This window comes from Strigops habroptila, chromosome 5 (assembly GCF_004027225.2).
Source record: "Strigops habroptila isolate Jane chromosome 5, bStrHab1.2.pri, whole genome shotgun sequence".
NCBI classification, from domain to species: domain Eukaryota; kingdom Metazoa; phylum Chordata; class Aves; order Psittaciformes; family Psittacidae; genus Strigops; species Strigops habroptila.
In genome coordinates, this window is record NC_044281.2 from 29,598,352 (window position 1) to 29,619,469 (window position 21,118).

The following is a 21,118-nucleotide window of genomic DNA, read 5'->3' on the forward strand; positions in this document are numbered from 1 at the left end:
TGATCCTTCTAACCCTTGTTCCATTTTATAACTGTCTTTCAAATTACTACTTAGATCTGCCTGTGTAATTGGGCAAATACAGTCCTTTACATTATTTGTGAGTTATCTCCTAATTCCTCATAATTCCTTGTGTTTACTCATTTATTTATTATTTACACTTGCTCTAGGTGTAATGTGTTTGTATGACCTTTAGCATATGAATTACTCATGTAACGATTGTCAGGAATATTTATATTCACATGGGCTTTGATCTAATCCTGTTGAAAACAGAAGAGATGCTGGTATTGGCTTCTCTGTGTTTTGGATCCTATTTTTGATAGGTGACCTAAATCGCACACTTTCCTGGCTAGATGTCTTTAAGTTGTATAAAACAGGATGAGTCTCTCTCCTCTTCATCGATTACCTATGCATATTCATAATTGTTCAACAAATCGATTTTGTATGAAATGGAAGGCTTTTCATAATGGTCAAGAAAACACTTTTGGCATGAATGCTCTCATTACTATTTATTCATGCCAGTATTTGTGACACTTTTGCTCTGTAAATAAAGCCTGATGCACTAGAGTGTTTGAGATCAGGCTAATGAAAAAATATGAAAAGAGAAAACATCGACTAAGCAAATAGCTTCTATTGCAGGAGGGTAAATGAACACTTCTGGGCTGTGTTTGTACCTGCTGTCCCTCCAGTTTTAGTCGACCTCTTGGCATACATAAATGCACATATCCATACTAAAAATATAATGATCACTGAAGGCCAAATTCTCTATGTATTGACGTTGTTTTTACATGTGGCGCATTAGACCACAGGTAAATTACAACAATGGACATGATGTAACTTTATCTGTGTAATAAAAAAAAATAACTTTAGACTTCTAATACATAGTCCTGCCTTGTTGGCAAAGTTTATCAGCTTTTCTAGTTTGGGTTCATGCTTGTTATGGCATTCTCTTAGCAAATATTTATGTATTTCATCTCCTGAGTTTCTCTCAAGGCTGTATGTAGGATAATGCTGAGAGAAGAGTGGGAAGCTGAAGTGTCATCGCATAATATTTCAGAATAACATTTTCTGCTATTGAGGCTGCTGTAAACTTGGAAGGCAGCATCAAGATTTCTTAGCTGTGCCCACTAAATTCATAATGGACTCTCCAGTCCCCACGTGGGCTTAACAGACCCTAAATGTTAGGATGTTCTTTTTCCTTTTTTGAAGATTGGTAGCAGTAAAAAGAACATAATTACAACAAAATGTTAAGACTTGACTGTCATCCACAAATTGTCATTACAGACACTGTATTTAAAAATGAAGATGTTAATGAGGAACATGTCAGTTGATGATGAATGTCCTATGATTTGAAATAACTGTCTTCCAGAATGTTAATCTCTTGCTAAGAATCCAAAATGTTAATATGCATTAACATTTAAATTATTAACTTACTATCTTATTAACTTATGTTAATAAACATTGCAAAACTAGATTGTTTAAAATGGACAGGTACATGCATGCAACATGGTAGATGCATGTGGTGAATCTGGCCTAAAATTCAAGCCATCTGATGGGTTTCCATGCTTTCAAGAGGAGTTAGTTACACCTTTGATCCTCTCCCAGTCAAAACCCTACTGCCCTTTTACAGTTTGTTATAGACAACAGCAGTTTGTATACTCTGAGAGAAATTATTTGGCATGACAGGTAGAAGATGTAAGGGGGTTTCAGTGGGGTTGCTAACTGCTATCCAAATACTCTGTTGTGTATATGGCCACATGACAAGTTAAAATAATGGTACTGATGATAGATTGATTAATTGTGAGGTATTTATTTAAATGACTGGTTTGCAAAGTTGTGCTGACGTGAAAGGATTACTGCTTTTGTTTGACACAGCATTGCTTTACATCAAGTGAATATGTTGCTTCTTTTTCTTTCCCTTTTTTTTTTTTTTAAAGAGATTAGCAAGGATTAGCGAGAGGGGAAAATTAGCTTTCAAAGCATCAGTGGTTTCTTTTTGAGATAATATTTCCAATTAATATCCTAACAAGCACAAATAAGAGCATCAGTGATTCTAAACCTCTTACCAGAGCCTTGGGAAACCAAAGTTTCCTGACTTCAGTTCAAACAGTTTTAAATACTCATGTAGGGGTTTCACAGATGTGGTGTATTTCCCTACAACTGTCTCAGGAGTGAACAGTGCCACTCTTTTTCTAGTTGTCTTGAGAACAGCATAACGTTTTTTAAAGGGTGAAGGGCGACTTTCATTGCTGCAATCACCACACACTAAAGAATTGGACCAGAAAAAAAATCAAATAACTGGGAGGCAGAGAGAGGCAGGAGGTGGTGGGGAGAGATGGTTTCTCATGAGTTGTTAACAGAATCAGGAGAGAAAAAGGGAAGAAAGCAGCTGGCTGATAATTTATTACACCATTTTAGCAGAAAAGAGAATTAAAGCAGAAAAGAACTTAGCTGTGAGCAATGTAGCATTTCTCACCTACTCAATGATATAAAGTGCCCAGAACAAAAATAAGGTCTGGCAAAGAAGATCACATCACATGGAAGCCTGCAGTGCTTTAGTTCTACTGGTGGGAGTTGAAAGCAGGTGAACAGATTGTTTAGTGTTGAACTAATTGCTGCTAAATGAATTTTGTATTATATGCCTGATAGTGATGGTCATTCAAACACTAGAAATATCCTAAGAATAATGTTCACCATATAATACAAACCCTCTGTCGTGGTGAACCCAGGACACCCTCTTTTTTACAACTCTGTTTTTTTACAAACCCTTTATTTTTTAAGTGCTAAATTGTCTACGCCACCTCATTCCCTAGCAGGGCTGCATGACAGTTCTGACACTGCTTAGAGAAGGGGTAGTTGTAACAGCACCCAATTCCTATCCCGAAAGTTACCAGCATGGTTTCAGTCTAGAATTACAGTATAAATTTTGATTATTGGAATTAATGTAGCATTTGCTGGTAATGGAACTGTTTATCCTTTCCTGTATCATTAAATTCTCTGAGCTTGTTAGTGTGGCTCATCTACATGTATTTGTAGCAGAGATTTAACAAAGAAGTAGGCATCATAATCACTAATGAAACCTTTCATCGTATATTTAAATTAATGCAATTTGGAAGAAGAGTGGATTAACAAATAGTGTGATTTCAGAATCAATTTTTGTGTAATTCTTGTCACAGGGCACCTAGTATTGGGATCCGGTTGATACAGTTTCACATAATATGCTGTATCATATGGATTCATATTAGTACTATCTTTTCATTTGAACAGAGTTCAAGAATTTTTAACAATTAATCTTGGAATACTTCCTATAAAACTGTTTTTAGTTTTGCAAGGTGCAGCAATTGACACTATTGGCTGAGCCATTGCATGCTGTTTCTAAACAAAAGCATATGTTTGCATGATTGCTGCCTGTTTGCATTTCTGGTGCAAAAATGATGCAATATCCTCCAGAAAAGAGAACTTTACCGTATTCAGCAGAGTATATATGTGTATGTTTTATCTTAATAATTACTGAAGATACTTCAGGAGGGACGTTTGAGCCCCACTGAGATTGAGCCCTTGTCGTGTTCATCATTGCACCAAGTAAAACTGTAAAAGGAATTCATTGTCTCAAAGTAAGACAAAAACTGAAAGGAGGAGATGCTTTTCTTTGTTTCCTAACATCACACAGTGCTTGCTTTTAGGACCCAGATCTCCTCAATTCCTTCCTATGTCTCCTAGAAGCATAATTTTCTTTGTGAGCTTAATTAAAGCATCCCAAATTTTGGTCTTTCAGGTAGGTACTTCTTTGTACAAATTGGTAATCCCTGGGCTATGGTTATTATTATGCTATACCAGTGTGGCTTTTCAGTACCTGGACTCCATGGAACTCTCACTAGGACATGTGTAAGCTTCTATGGTAACAAGCAGTGTTATATTGTTTTGAGAAAGTTTAGCTTCACAGAGAGTAACTTTGGAGCCTGTACATATATTATTTATTGACATTTGTGCCATGTTCACATTCAGGATGCCCTAATTCAACACTTGTTCCTGATTAAAGTGAGCATCTGGTATTTCACAGGTAATTATGAGAGATGAGCTTACTGTCCTCTAGGCCTACCAGGCAACTTTGAACCAGGGTCTCTAGGTGGATGGACCCAGAATTGCTGGGTGCAATTCTGATCATACCTTTTACGTGGAGTGTGATCAGAATAGGGTTTATCTGTTATACCCTGTTTGCAGGCAGAAGTACCAGCAACTTCTGTGTTGCATCCAGGATTAGAAAGGAAAAGAGAGATGTAGATTCTTCCAACACAGAAGAATAAAATGAGAAAATTCTTGAAAGTTCTATTCCTGTTAAACTTTTTCTCTTGCTTACTCTGAAAGTCTGAATTTGTGATCCTTCTTTGGCCCTGACAAATATATTTGTCATACAGCAAAGGAATTAATTCACCTACAAAACAACCACTTGGTGTCCAGGATATGGGGAAAGACTGTCCCCTAGTTGAGTTTGTCCAGAGAGATAAGCTGGCTTATAGAGAAAATTACCACAGGATGATAGTTACATACTGCAAGGAGCCCCAACTAATTTTGTCTTCTCTTGTCCCAGAGCAAGGTGCATACTCATTGTTCATTATGAATTGTAAAGATGAGCTCACTTCTGGTCGACAAATACAATATTCAATCTTTTCTTTCTGTTGGTTTAGCTCATGGCTACAGTTTTTAGTTAGAGGAGACTATTACTCTGATATTAAGCCTGAAAGGTCCCAGAATGAAATGTTTCTTGTTTTCCTCTGTGACAATGTTCCCTAGAAATGCAAGCTTGTGAATAAGTATTCTAACATGCCCATCTCTGTTAGCAGCACTGTTAGTTGCAGGATTTTATTTCTTTGTGCTCCAATTTATTTATGTGCATCTATGGATGCATGTGTGTATGGATGTACAAAAGCAGACAAATGCTTTTTCTCCTGGCACTTGTTTTATGTTCTTTCTTTAGGACCTATAAAACAGTTGTAAGGCAACAAGTCAGACGTACTGCAATACAACTGCAAATATCAGCAGTGTATTGCAAATTCGAATTGCAATGCCAAACCATGCTAGTCTGCTAAATGATCACTTGTACAGAATTTGGTGTTCTGATAGGCCAGTTGCGTTTATGCACTTCCTTTGAAAAAGCAGTAAGGATGGGGAGAAGCAGTTCTTAATCAGATAATTGAAAAGCATATCCAACCAGACTCCATCAAAACCCTTTTAGCTGTCCTTCAGAAACAAATGGCATACTGTCTCCATAGCTCTAACTCCTCCTATAAACATTTAAATGTTGCGAAGTTACACCATTTGAACTTCACTTCTGCTCTGTATTTGTTGCATTTGATTTACTCTGACTGCTATCTGCATCACCTTAGTTTTTGTGCGGGTTGGTTTTTTTTTCTTGCCAGGTATTATCAGCCGCCAGGAGGCAGAAGAGTTGTTGATGAATAAATCTGAAGGAACATTCCTGGTGCGAGTCAGTGAGAAAATCTGGGGCTATGCGTTGTCTTATCGCCAGCAAAGCGGGTTCAAACACTTCCTTGTTGATGCTTCAGGGGATTTCTACAGCTTCTTGGGGGTAGATCCAAACCGACATGCAACACTGACGGATCTTATTGATTTTCACAAGGTAACGCTTGCTAGGTAGAGATCAATAGCTGAGTGGAATGGATTAATAATTTAAAGAGGAACCATGTAATTTGAAACCACATTGGAAACTAGTAACAACCATAGTGGGGGAAAGAATATATGTATATATTCTACAGTGAGCCTGGCATTTCTAGTAACATTTCTAGTTTGTGTCTTTGTTGCAATGAATCAGAAGGCTTTTCCCATTCAGTCAAATGCTTCAGCATGTATTTGTGTCCCCTTCTAAGCAGATTCTTATGCAATGTGCACTCTCCTGGGCTAAAAATGTGCTAATAAGGATTGACACAGCTAACACTTGGAGCCTCTTTGCTGTGCAAAATTGAATTGGAAGTACCATAGAAAGGTCTTTCGATGAAATTTCAGCATTTTTCCAAACTTTGATGTGAGGGCTTTAATGTGCAAAAGCAAAGGAGTGGGGCCCTGCGGTAAAGAAGGGAACATGGAGGGATTTTCTTTTAGGGATGTTGTAAAGGTCATTCTTTATCACCCAAAACAATCTTACAAGAGTAATTTACTACTCATCTTTGACTTTAGATGGGTTTGAATTATTTTGCCTCTAATTTGTGTTTCTTGTTGCCAGACTGTGACTCAGCTGTTTCTGATAGTGTAGATTGTTTTCATCATGTTGCATCTCTTCCAGATGCAGTTTTAATTCTGCTTTTTTCTTAGCCGCCCTCAGAATTTCTCTTCATCCTTTCTTTTCTAGGTTCCTTTCCCTTTTTATCCTTTTCTCACTCTCGTCTCAAACTAATTCTGTTGACTTTTTTCTCCTCTTTTTCTTCACAGCTTTTTTTCTTTTTTTCAGTATTCAGTCTCACAAACACTAAACAGCGGTTATTTTTCTTCCAGTTTTCCCTCTCTTTTAAATCTTTTTTTTATTTCAGCTAGTTTGCAACATCTCTTCAGCATTTCAGTGTCCCCTTACAGATCACTATGACATTATATTTCCACAAATTATATTTCCACATGTGAGGATATTAGGTGTCATATTTGACCAAAAAATACACCCTCCCCTAATTTGATGAAATTCTCTCTCAAAGGCTATGTTGAGAGAGAATTTTCTTCTTTTATCCCATTTTTTATTGCTGAGCATGACATTTTATGATACAGAATGTCTTTTTGTCCAGTTTGGGTCAAACAACTGGGCTGTGTCCCCTCCCAACTTCTCGCTTATTCCCAGCCTACTCCCTGCCAGCAGGGCCTGAGTGAAAAAAGAGAAAGCCTTGATGCTGTGCAAGCACTGATCAGCAATAGCCAGAACATTAGTGTGTTAACCAACACTGTTTTAGCCACAAGTTCAAAACACACCACCATACAGACTGATGTGGAGAAAGTTAACTCCATCCCAGGCAGACCCAGTACAACTCGAAAGAGTCCCTGCAGGGCCATGCAGGGAAAGAAAAGCACACATACAACAGCTCAAATGCAGACTATCAGGCACTGGCTGTAGAAGCTCTGGCTAAAGTAGTATCCCATGTGCTCCTGGGGAGGAGTGATGGTGAGAACCAATTCCAGCCCTCTCTGCTCCAGCTACATTCCTATATTTTCATCACAGCTCATCCTAGGCAATCACAGCACTAGAAATACACCTATTTGCAGACAGCAGTAGGGTATTTGTCAGAAGCAGAATGGCTTTTAGTTTCTAACATTTAAAGCAAACAAGTTTTCTTAGCTGTCCCCTGGCAATAGGTAATAGCTCCCTCTGTAGTAAGCCAGTTGGAGAAGCTGGTTCACCTTTAATGTCCCCACACAATTCTCTTTTAACTGTTTAAGTTAATAGCTATATTAAAACTGGTTTCTTTGGCAATCACTTCAGGAGGTATCTTATCCTGTCTCTTGCATGTTTTTCTTTGAAGCTTTTCTGCCTGCCCTTTCTGGTAAAGTACAGTGTCGAGTGTCCCAAAGCCTTTTGCTAACCAGCTACACACAATCTTTATGTAAATGGTTGCACTGCAGGCACATTTTTTTCTTGCAGCTATTGCTATTTTGTTTGGAAAAGTTGCTGCTTCCTCAGGACTATTTTTGGCAAAAGTATACTTCCCCACCCCAAAAGTTGCGTGGGCTTCGCTTTGAGGGTCCATTTCACTTTTGATCAAAATTAGCATGGCTGGCATAGCTGGCATAAATATTTTTTTAGTTGCTTATACTTACTCATCTAACACTGCTTCATTTTGATTTTAAAAAATTAAGAAGAGGTCACTTAAGCTGACAGATACAAGGGGGTGGTAACCATTAGCTGGAAGAAAATAAATTCATACAGAAGAGGGTGTGAGCGTGCATTTTCTCTTATTATTTGCATTTAAATACTGTGTGGAAAGCAGCAATAACATATCCAAGATCATTGTTAAATCTTTGTATTTGCTTCCTCGTAACCTTCTCTCAAGCATTTAATTTGAGTAGTAACTTTCTGAACTTATTCTCAGTCTGAGGTAGTATTTGGGAAGGAGCCATACCTGGGAGCCTATAAGTATTCTGAGGAAGTGAGACAGCAAATTTTTCAGTGAATTTCAATAGAAACTAGATAAGTTCTGAAAATGTTAGGCCCATATAGATCCATAAGTTGGATCTGAAGTTTCAGATGAAGGATTGCTATTGTAGTCAATATAATTCTGGATTCTGGCTCACTTTGGTGCATCCATAAGTCTTAAACTGCTACAAAAAATAAAAGCGAATTATCATTACCATAGGAATAAGAGCAAAGACCAAGTTCTCTACTTTTCCAGTAAGTTTTTCTTTTTTTTTTATCCACGTTGGTAATCAATTACTGGAATGACAGGCTTGCCATGTGGGTATTTAATGAGAATAGGTGCTATTTGTAAAGACTCTCTTTAGCCCAGCAAGGTTAGTATCTTTCACTTCTCTATAATCAGTCAGAAAGCTGTTACTGTTGTGTGTGAGCACTCAACGTTGAGCTCTTGCTCAGTCTGCGTAGGGAAGCTTCTTTCATCCCAATGGCTACGGAAGTAGTATGGTAGGACTGGCATATGTCTGTTAAATTAACCCTTGAGAACATCCTTTATAGGCATCTGTAGCAGTTTTTCTTAAATAGTGTAGCAACTTACAGGTAGTACAAACCACAGCCTTTCTTGTACACCAACTGCTTGATTTCACTGTTTGATACTATCACAAGTTACTACTGGCATAAGTATGAGATAAACAAAGCATGAAGAATATGAATAGTTGATAGGATCCCTTTGCTGGCCTGTACTTATTTTATGGAGCATTTATTCATAATTGGTTACCAATTACAGTGGAGTGATGGTCTTTATTGCTATCAGTTGCTTTTTTTTGGAAGACAGGGAACAGCTTAGACCTTTGATATTTTAATTGGTTTTGTCTTTCTAGGAAGAAATCATCACATCCTCAGGTGGAGAGCTACTGCTGGAGCCATGTGGACAGCAGAAGAATCCACCAGACTACAGCCCTTTATTTGAATAACTGATTCAGGACTAACAGGAATGCATTCCTCATAGCTGTAGCAATAGATAACTACAAAAAATAACTACTGAAAATTAGTTAACAATCTTCCAATGCCACTGGTCTTGTGGCCAAAATGCATCCTCATTAGAAGGCTCAAAATATTTGTTTTGCATCTGAATTATCATCTTTATTCATATTGCTGACATTTTAAATGTGAGAAGTTACTGGCAGATTACAAATGAGGACTATTCCCAGAAATTTTTCAAGGGGTCATGGCCAACTGCACTGAATGCTAAGTTCCTATCTTAATTTTCGTAATGTCTGAGATTGAAAAAAAAAAATGCAGAAAGAAGTATGACTGGGAACTACTCATAAAGTATTGAATGAAGTACCAATATTGGTGATTAGATTCTTTTTTCCAAAGCAGTCTTTGTCAGTATCTGTTGACAATCTCATTACTCGGCAGTGCACTTTTGATAAGAGAAGCAGTCTTAAAACATCCTTTTGAAATTTGTGATTGCTTAAGTGTTTAGATGTAGCTGGAAACTTGCCATTGTGCTTTTGAATTCAGACCTACAAAGTTCACCGCAGCAGAGACAGTATAAGGTCATTCACATTTTATTTACAATTTCATGCAGTGCAACAGCCTTGGAAAAAGTTTCCTGTACAGAAAGTGGTCAGTTTATTCTAAACTAATGAAACTTATTCTAATGAAAGCAGTTTGATTTGGAGTAACAACAACTCCTCTCATCACAGAAGTCAATATGCTCTCCTGAAATTTGTGCCTTAGCAGTTTTTGCACTCTGGCTGTCACAAGGTGTTGATGTAGTCCTGCGTTGTTTCACTGGTAAGCTAGATACTACTGAGGCAGCCAATTGACAAAATGGAAAAAGCTGCAAAACTGTTACTATTACCTTCCTGTGCTCCTTGCTCTGTTCCCATAAATGGCCATGTAGAAATTGCTGGGTATAGAAGTGTTCATTTTAGCTCCAAACATTCATTTTGCAGGGCAATATTCCAAATAACAGGGTTGTGACAGTTTTCTGTGCAACTGATTTGCTTCAAGAGTGAAGTGGGACATGAGGGACTTAGTCGTGAACCTATTGGTTAGTCTCATAGCCATGCCTTTAATAAGTAGTTTCTGAATACTTTTTCATATGTGATGTGTATTTTGAGATGTAAAGTGGACCAATCCATACGTGTTACTGTACTTTCACAGTTAATTTTTTCCTGGCAATCTCTGAACACATAGGAAAGGCACACTATGTGTATTTCTATATGCTACTGCTTTGGGCAGTCCCTGAATTCCTGTGTGGTTCTCTTTCAAATCCCACTGTAGACTTCCCTCCTGAAACCCAGGTAAATCCATCTCTCCTCACACAGTCATTTCTCTTGAATCACTGTTCCTTTCTATACTTTGTCTGACCTAGATGGTAAGCTCATCTGGGGAAAGACACTTGTCTTTTGTGGGATGCTTTATAAGCTTAGACATTTAAGGTGCTACAATAATAATAAATACCTGTGGTAATAATAGCAACAATTTTTAATAATTAATTCTACAGTTAACCCATATTAAAGTACAGATTTTTGCACATAAACTTCATTATTGTTCAGGAAAATTTTCTTTTGTTAACATTGCATTTTGTATGATTTAATCCATCAATGTTTGTGACCCATGAAAAGAAAGTTGTAATGAACTTTCCACAGAGACTTAGCTGGACAGTTTCTGTATTAATCACTAGGGACACTGGATCAGGAGGTTTTAAATAGTTTCTGTTAGCACCTCATAACAAAGCAAATCAGTACACAAGCAAATAAGCAATGCTTATTAGCTGAAACAGGTGTTCTTGGTGCACAGCACTCAAATAGGACAGCTGGGCTTTTCACAGGAGGTATGCTTACAGAGCTAGGATATTCTTTAGCAATGTGTCTGATACCTTGAGAAACTAAATGACTTGGCATCTAGATAAAGGGTCAATATACCGAAGTGATCTTGAAATTTTGTTAAAGTGTGATCCTTTGCAGGTCACCAGGGACTAGATTCTAGAAATGGAATGCGTCTCTGCAATTCTGAACATAGTAACACTTATGTAGGCCCCTTGTAGGATCTCTTGTCTCCATTAAATAAGAAGCCTTGTATGTGTGACCTGAGATCAGAATACACCTGGTACAGAGTATATACAGACGTTGAATCCAGCTGCAGAATGTGGACCTCAGCACAGAGTAATTCTTTTTGCTTCAAATATGGACTCTCTAAAATAATCACAAGGTTGCTTTTTTCCAGTAGAACATTCGGTAAGTGCAATCTACCTCCTTCAAAGAGCCTCAGGATTTACCAGCTGCTTCCTCTGAGAAACTGGCTCTGCACTTCCTCCCTCTTATATAGGCATCTCAAGAACCACCTCAGCCTCAGGTTATTCACAGCTGCACATGTTCTACCACCTACTTCACAGAAGAATGGAAAGAGACCATTTAAAGTTAAAAGAAGTCTATATATCTGTAGCCTTACCTCAGAGGCCAGAGAGCAGCAGCTGGCTGCATAGGACTGAGGGTCTAAAGGTGGTACTGAGTAATTAATGTGGTATTTAGACACCTAGATATCTTTGCAGACTGCTGTTCTGCCTTTAGGTACTGTAAAAAAAAATAAAAAAAGAGGACATAAAATGCTGCCTTCTCTTTGGGAAAGGTGCTAGGCATGCTAGAAAAGAAGACATGCAATTTCCAAAGGTTTTGGAAGATTACTGCATTGTACACAATTCTTGGAGTGTTTACAGACAGGATATTGAACAACTTGTTCCATAAGGAATTCACATTCAGAGACTGATAATAATACAACTATTTATTTCTAGTGACACACTTCCCAGCAACTGCTTGCATTTTGTTTAGCCGATAAGAAGGCTTGGAAATATTAGCTCTTGAGTTTCTCTCCTCTTGTGATGTAATTAACATCACAACAGCATCCTCATTTTCACTCCAGAGCACATTTCCTACTTTAAATTTTCTGAATGTTTCTGTCCAAATTCCATCTATTTCTCATTCTAGGTTTTACCTGGCTTTAAAACAAATCCCTTGTAAGTTCCCCTGCAAATGAAATTACTTGGAAAACTGCAATTTCATCTGAGAGTTTTATTATGCTAATAAATGTCAGAATTCTCCAGTAAAGGAATTGCTTTTTGTTTCCATAGCCCCACAGAAATAATGAAAAATAGCCAGCCAATTCATAGAGTTACAAGGAAAGAAAAACTCAACAATACATAACCACCAGCAGCAATAAAATACAGTGCAACTTAACTGAAGATAAATTTTTAAGGAAACAAAAGGAGATCATAGCAAGCAGAAGTTAAGAACAGAAGCTTTCCTTGGTAGAGACGTGCAGCTGCTGTCAATACACTTGAGAGCTGTGGGCGAAGTACAAGCGTGCAGATGTTTCCTAAGCCAGCAAATGCTTCTTGTTGCCTTACAGGAAATAAATGTACTATGAAAAGGTAACCAGATTGTAGAAAAACTAGAAGGGAAAGCAGTAAAGGAGTAAATATGGAAAATTAAGAAAATAAGAAAGGGAGAAATGTGCTTATCTCGTTGTTTTGAAGGCATTTTGGATTTTTGCTACTCTGGGAGGAAGGCTGGGCACCACTACCTCCCTTTCGCTCTGCTAGTCTCCAAGATTTCAGCTTTGAGCTAAATTTACCTTGGAGCTAGACTTTACACTCACAGTCTGTAAGGTTTGGGCTGGTCCATACTGCAGCCCTGAAAGCTGCATCTGCTTCACACTGTCTGCCTCTACATTTAGTGCTCTCTGAAGCTGTTCATCACTGTATACAAAATCTTTTTAGTGCTGCAGCTTCGTTGTCTGGAATGGCTAGCTTTATCCTACTACACGATGACCTTCAGGTGTTGCTTCCTGATCTGTTTTTGTACTGCTAGCTATTGTTGAGTTGTAAGAGGTGTATGTTATGGATTTTCATTATAAGATTTCCTGTCTATATTTCTTGTCAATGAGACCACCAGGAATACCTGAGAGGCCTATTATAGTATTCTGTTTCATAAGGAAAAATGCTACAGCAATAAAGGAAACTTTAGACTTTTAAAGTAATTGAACTTTTCTTCATCCCCGTTTCACAGCAATAAAATATGGCACACAAGGTCCCAAGCTTGTCTGCATGTATTTTTGAAAAAGCAGCTCTTGAGGATTTATTCTTGCTTCTTCCTGGATCCACAGATGCATCTGTTCTTTCTAATTTTGTTTTAATCTATTAGTGTAGATAGGCATCTCCAGTTTAATACTGCTGTCTTCTCTGAAAGAGAACTGTCATGGTTTAACCCCAGCTGGCAACTAAGTGCCATTCAGCGCTCGCTCACTAACCCTGGGTTGGGACTGGGGACAGAATTGGAAGAGCAAAAGTGAGAAAACTCATGGGTTGAGATAAAGACAGTTTAATTGGTAAAGCAAAAGCTGTGCACACGTGCAAAGTTAAACAAGGGATTCACTCACTGATTCCCGTCTGCAGGCAGATGTTCAGCCTTTCTCATGACAGCAGGAGCCATCACATGTAATGGTAACTTGGGAAGACAAACACACACCCTCACTCAAAACATCCCTCCCTTCTTCCCCCAGCTTTATATGTTGAGCATGATCTGCTCATATCTGGTCATATGGTCTGGGATACTACTTGGGTCATTTGGGGTCAGCTGTTCCAGGTGTATCCCTTCCCAACTCTTGTGCATCTGCAGCCTACTCACTGGTGGGGTAGGGTGAGAAGCAGAAAAGGCCTTGACTCGCTGTTAGCACTGCTCAGCAATAAGGAAAACATCCCTGTGTTAGCAGCATTGCACAACTCCAAAATATAGCCCTATACTAGTTACTGTATGGAAAATTATCTGTACCCAAACAAAACCAGCATAAGAACAAAAGCTAAGCAAAGAAATAGACAAGCAATCATGGATGAGATTTTCAAGGCTACTCAAAGAATGTAGATGCCAGCCTATTACCTATTATAATTACTGTAATGAAATAATTATATAGTATGAGTATTTATGGATTGTTTTTTATGAAAGAATAATACAACTATTAAGTACTAAATCCCTCCTGTGCTGAAAAAGTACTGAGCAAAAGAAGATAACTCCTGCCTCAAGAAACCCATACCTAAAACCTTTAGATATAACAGAGATTATTTTCAGACTTACTGAGTAGAAATTGTTTCTGAAGACCAGATTCAGACTGAGAATTTCCACTGGATTTAAATTACTTTGAATCAAATGAATGAAACCTATTTCTTTGCTGAGATGAGCCAACATTAATACACTGACTACAGTAAAACAATTCAGTTTTGAATAAACTAGGAATCTACTTCTGCTCATTCTTCCCCTGCGTCCCCACAGACCTGAATATAGAGCAATAATGGAGTTACACCACATTTCACTGCAGTCTAAATTCTTCTCCTTACATAATGTCACAACACAAACCTGGTCTCAGGTGAAATGTGGTAGTTCACAGTGGGAGAAATTTGTCTCTTCCTTTGTATGAATATATTTGTTTGCATAATTTACAGGTTGAAGTTTATTTTTCAATGGTTTTCAAGGACTGGCTTTCTTTTCTGTTTTGTTATGCCTTTGCTTTAAGATTCCTTTTTCTCTACAGTGCTAATGACCTCTGTGAAGTAATAATGCATCCCTGGATGGGCTATCAATTGCAGAATGAGGTGTTTACATTTGACCAGATGTTTGATTTGTGTTTCCTGAGATGAATCTTCCAGATACATACTGTCTAATGATAATGATGTGTAATTGATGTTTATAGCTAATTTCTTGCCCTGCAAGTGCTGTGTGAAACCTTCTCTTCAAATATTTGTTTACTGCTACCGATTAGTCCCGTAGCTTGCATATTTACATTATGACCCATAGCTAATGTGAATTTTCTGCTAGGCTGGAGCCTTCAATGAGTTTGTTTCTTCTGTCTTGGAATTTCTTCCAGTAGTTTTAAATGAAGGTAACATCGTTTTATGGTATCTTTATTAAACATCAGTAAGTGATTTTTCTTATGGAGGAGAAATAACTTCAAAAGAGATTGGACATCTAGTTTGGTCCTAATTGTGTTCATTTGATCTATGCGTAAAGGAAACACTTATCATGTGAATGTCTTCTTTAAAGTTTAGCTGCCATTACTTCCCTGTTCTCAGTTTTAGTGAGAACTGTATGTGGGAGAAGGTCATACACTCACGAGCAATGGAGAGAAAAGAGAGGAGGTAGGACTGTCTTATTCCGTGTAATTTTACATGTAAGAGCAGGCAAAGTCTTGAATAAAGTATTTCCTAGGATGCAGTGTTTTTCCTGCTTAGCATTCAGAGGATCTAAGCTGAGACCTATCATCACTACTTTTCCCTTACACAACAGCAACAGGAATTCATAGGTATTCATACCAGGTGTGAAAAGGGCCCAAATGGAGTGGAATGACACATTACAGTGCCCCAGGAATGGTACAACAGTGCAGATCAAGACCATGGTAAAGACATATTTTGTATATAGGTGTGTAGAGCTAGGAGTGATTGGAAATTCATGGTTGGTTGAAGTTAATTCTTTTAATTATACAATTGTCATTAATGGTCAATGCATGTGAAGATATGGCTAATCTTAACGTACTTCCTATTCCACAATTGCCTAAAAGGAAAATCAGGAATACTTGTCTTGGAACAGAGTTAATATGCATTACTGTATGATATTTTGGGCAGAGAACTTTAAATTGTATTATGCATGACTATCAGAATATGAGAATGTAGGAGCTAAACACTGTTTACCGCATAAAGCATAATTAACTTCTCAACAAAGAATAAAGCCTATCCCCAGTTATACTCCTCTCCTGTAGGAAATGCACTTAATATTGTAGACAGGAAAATGTCTTCTCATCTAGGAGTTTGAGCTTAATAATGGACTTAAATATTACACCAAATCATTTCAGAGCCGTATGCTGAACACTGCACTCCAGTTAGTAAGACTCCAGTTAGTAAGAGTTGCACTTCTACTTTTCTTGGTTCTCAGGCTCCTCTTGCTTTTGATAGCCTGATGCTAATGAGAAATATTGGTTTAGTAAGTCATTCATTCAAATCCAGCTGTATGGAAGATGTATTAAGGTATATGTTTCATTATAATTTTTACCATTAACATTTTCCCTTAGGGAATCCCAGAAAAAGTAGAAATATCTAAGAGTGATGACTAAACGCATACAGTTTTGGTCTGACTGCTAGACAGTATTTTGTAACCATTTATGTGCTGTACTCACAGCACATTGTTAATTTTGAATTTCAGTATGCTATGTGCTCCATTGGAACCTATCTATGTTTTTAAATAACAAAACAGTATAGAGCTGTGCATGTGAGCAAACTGTTCTGTGGAAGGAAAATGTTCACCAAATTCCAATGCTGAGTCCTACAACATCCACCGGAGTTCTCAAATTCTCAAAAAAATAGATTTTTTTGTAAGGATTGCCTGTGAGAATCACTTTTCACTTCCCCCAGAAAGAAGTTGAGGTACTCTAAAATCTTCCATTGACACTTTCCAATAGAGAAACGTTCTGTTATCAAAATGCAAACCCTCATGAAATTGTTTCAATTTCTTAGTGTAAAAAAGATTAGAAGTATCTGAAGGCATTTTTAATTGTAGAAAATATGAAAAGTATACCTAAATTTAACACACAACCCCCCTCCCACCCCTCATTTTTCATTCAGCCCTAAAAGAAAATATGCTGCACTGGGCTCCAAAGTCAATACAGATATGCAATGGTTTTGACATTTCATTAGGTATCCATTCTCTTCATTAATGCTAGTTTTCTTTTAAAGGAGAATGGAAATATCCAGGGAACAGTTATTCAAAATGTCAAGCCCATTAAATATCCGATTTGATGCCTGAAATAAATTTATGAAGGTTTAAGTAAGACCCCAAATAATGTTTTCTCCAGAAAAAATCAAGCTAGCAAGTGAGTTCAGAAAAAAAGGACTGATATATCTTGTTCTCAATTTTGGATATTTTGTGTTACATGCTTGGATCCTTACCATATGATTTCCATTTATGCATTACTAAAAAGTGTGAGTGATGAAAAATAATTAAATGGAATAAATAACATAATGGAAATGAAGTCTGCTATTCCAGTTTCTCTGAAAAAGGCTAATTCTATCAACCCTATGGTTACGTGAAAAACTAAGCCTATTCATCAACTTTTGCAGGAAGAAGGATCTAATTATCTAAGGTGTCATTGTGACTGACCACAACAGATATCTCCTCCTGGATGAAGGTCTCTGATTAAGAAATACAAAGTTCTGACTACACATTTGAATACCAAATAGAAACATTTGCAGTGAACCAGTTGCATGCAAATGCAAAACATCCCATAGAATAGCCATTGTTGTGTAGCAAAAATGAATAGCCTGGACTCCAGCTGTTCACCTTAGGTTGGACTAGAAACATTGACTTCATCCAGAGTTCCAGGTTAGTCTGGTATCAGCTCCTCTGTCAAACATCACTGGTTATTTGAGGAGACATGGGGTCAGGAGAAAATACGAAAACTTTGGAAACCTTGAAATATTTCCATGACAGGAAAAAAGGCAACTTCCTCTTCCCCACCCTAGATAAGAGCCAGTTTGCAAAGGAAAAAAAGGAGGCTTTGTGAAACTGTTTTCCTATTGATGAGTAGACATTTAGACAATTTGTTGAAGTCAATGAGAACTAAGTGAGGAATAAGGATTTCACAGTTGGGTCATTTTTTATTCATTCTGTTCTAAAGCACTGCACATACAGTTGTGAAGTGCTAACCCATCTGTTCTGGGAAGTTGTTCAAATCCAATGGACTAAAAATACTCTGTCTGCCAAGGAGACAGTCAAGGTGATTTGAAAAGGCTTGGATGCATTTACTTCAGGCCACAGTCTGCAGACAAATTAAGAGGCATCAAGGCTTTTTTTTTTTTTTTTTTTAATTTTTATTTTTTATTCTCCTCTCCTCCTCCCCCAGACCTATTAATAATGAACCAAATTCACAACAACCAAGGAGAAACCTGCCTCCTGGCTAATATTCTGTTTGTAATACTCTGTCTGCACCTGCCCACGGTGCTAAAGTTCATTTCAAGTTACACTTTAGTAATTGATGATCACTTGCCATACCCTTTTGTAAAGCTTTTTTATCAATGTCTTTGGTGGTTCATTTTGTATCAGCAGCAAATCGATAAATAGAGTGCTCGAGACTGAATTAATGTTGCTTTACCTGTTTCAATATCAAGTGAAGTTTTCAAAGACTAGAAGGATAATACTCAGATTTTTTTCTTTGATAGCTTTGTTTCTGTGCAGTGGTGGCATCCTTGTGATCAGCTGTAATAAAGATTAAATGCATTAATGAACTTAAACAGTTTAACATTAGAAATGTGCTGTGAGAAACAATGAAAAAATGTGGGGCTTGAAGCTGGTAGCTAGATCCTTGTAAATGTAAATGCTGCAGAGCTGCAGAGATGTAGCAGGGAACATACTAACTCTTACGCTACTAGCTGGGGAGTCAGGAAGGATCTGAAACAGCTTAAAACTCTCCAAGGTAATTCAGTAATTAACCATGCAGAGGGAAGTACAACGAGGCCATGAACTGAGTTCTCGTCTTTAAAACTGCAGGAGGAGCCTGTATTGTTGTCGGAATAATCCCACAGCACTGCAGGAATAATACCAACCATGGCACCCACCTCAGAACAGCTTGTGAAGTACAGACGTCTTGTCTGTCAACTCAACACAGAGGGGTACCGGGGCTGCCACTGCCTAAATCCTGCTAGTCTATGTCTATCATGAATGAAGAAACTTAGGGATCTTGAGAAGCTCCAACAACTCTTACATTGTCTTGGAGCCATCTGTACAGCAAAGCGATTAAACTATTTCTTTGCCTTGTAGAAATTATTTCTTTGTGGTCTTCAAAGCCATGTGAACTAATTACGTGGGATTTTCCATTATTTTTTGCTGCTATAGATGGCTAATAAGCATATAACAAAATGAAATTACTTCCACTCAAGCTTATAGACTCAAGCTCCAAATAGACTAGGAGGAAATATAAACGTTTTCCTGACAGTTTAGCTCAACCTGAGGCTGCCTGTTGTCTGCCTCGGGGCGCACCGGCACAGCGGGGTGGCGCTGCTGAGGGCAAGCAGACCACGGAGGCGATCGCAGCGCTGGGCACAGGCTCATAGACGGGAGGGACCTCACGTCCTCTAGTTAGGGACGTGAGGGCAGCATCAGCCTGTGGCATCATGCGGGAAAGACGGTCGTTCTGGAGAGTTCCTTAAAGTTAAACCTCCCCACATATCGGGGCTTTCGGTTATTTTTAGGTTCCCTCGCGTCTTTTTGAGAACAACTAGGTTTTGGGTCCCAAAGTTTATCTATTCATGGAGCGGCCCGGCCCCGCGCTGCTAACGGCCTTCCCTCAGGGGCCCAGCGCGACCCCGCCCCGCCCGCGCGCGGTCGCTGGCTTCCTCAGCTGAAAAGCGCGGGACGGGTCAAGGCTACGGCCCTCCTCTTCCTCCTTCCTTCCCTCCCTCCCTCCGTTCCTCCCTCCCTCCCTGCCGCCGGCTGGCCGGGAGGCCTCCAGCACGTGCGGTTTGTGAACTGTCGGTTCATTTCGGCCTTTCCAAAATGAAACCGTTAGACTTAACGCTTGAAATCTGGCATCATTTTAGCCATTCTGAAAACAAAACAAAGAACCCCTTTGCAAAGGAGAGAAAAGTTGGGATAAGTACCAAACAACGCTTGTTTTGCATTGGGTAAAAATTAATTGAATTGAGCTAAGTTCACTTGAATTGATTGGGATTGATTGCCACGCTTTCTTTGTGCCACCAGTTTTGACAGACTTCACTCTTTTTGTCTTCTTGCTCTCCTGGACCCCATTGTCTCGGTGAGGCAGCTGCATGGAGGAACTGTCCCATAGCCCAGCCTTGTCACCATGTGAGTTTGGAATGAGGGGTGCTTTGGCACTGTCAGGGTGGCTGAAGTTGCTCGTGGCTACAGAAGCTGTGGAGGAGGATGTGGGCTGGAGCTGTTGTGGCATAGTTTGCTCATAAGTGCTCCAAAGTGAAGGCTTGGAGGTTGAGGGCTTAATCTTGCAGCTTTACCAGAGGAAACTTTCAATAGTATTTTTCATCTGCCAAAAGCCTCCTATTTACTGAGCCCAAAATGTGGGCCTTATAAAATTTTTTTCCATGGGTTGATTTCTCTCAGCGGATAATTTACAGATTGCCAAGATAACACTGGCAGTAGGAAATACATGGCGGAATGCACAAGGATTCTATCTGCTGAAACAGACTTTCTCAGTTGTGCTACTTGTGGCTGGACAATAGAAATGGGAAGACCATAAGGAAGGAAGCTTCTATGTTGCCTCCAAAGACAACGGGAAGGAACCTTCTTCTCCAATAATATCAACCTGATGAAGGTGGACTGGAAGGTAAGATGTGTTTTTTGTTGTTGTTTGGCTTAACTTCCAAGAATTGCCACAGTGATGGTCCTGGAATGCAGGAAAGATATTGGCTGATTTTTGAAATTGGAAAACCCTCAGTGATTGCTAAGGAGGTTAGTGTTTACTGGCCCAATCTATTAATCTAGTCCAAAGTTCAAGTCTGATCTAGAAGGAATCTGAAGGAAAAAAGTTTCCAGCATGTTTGTATCTCCATGAGTCGCTAAAGCAAAATCAAATATTAGTTCAGCATTTATTAATATTCAAATATTAATTCAGTATTCAGAGGATAGTTACAAAATGTAAATGTTTTCCAATGTTTCCAGTGGGTTTTGGATCAAACCTTGAACGCAAAAGAAGATAAATCTGTCTTCTCACCTTCACAGTCACAGCTGGCACACATGTTATCAGGGCAGCTTGTGTTTCCATTAATGGAACTGTTTCTATTCAACGAAATAAAGTGTATCAGTGTCTGAAACTACAAATTTAAATCTTATCACTGACACCTTTCTCCATACAGCACTAAAACCAATTTTGGATACAGGAGAGGGAAAACTGTCTAAAGACTTGGAAATGTCAAAATAA

The 21,118-nt window shown here is 38.5% G+C and overlaps 1 protein-coding gene across 1 annotated transcript in view; it reads left to right on the forward strand.

Moving 5' to 3' along the window:
• SH2D4B (SH2 domain containing 4B) overlaps positions 1-13,164 on the forward strand; it is a 66,765-nt gene extending 53,601 nt beyond the window's left edge. Inside the window, exons 7-8 of the mRNA XM_030485680.1 lie at positions 5,415-5,635; positions 9,001-13,164. Of these exons, the coding sequence (XP_030341540.1) occupies positions 5,415-5,635; positions 9,001-9,093 (314 nt within the window). The 3' untranslated portion in view covers positions 9,094-13,164. The remainder of the gene's footprint in view (positions 1-5,414; positions 5,636-9,000) is intronic.
• Positions 13,165-21,118: the final 7,954 nt, after the last annotated feature.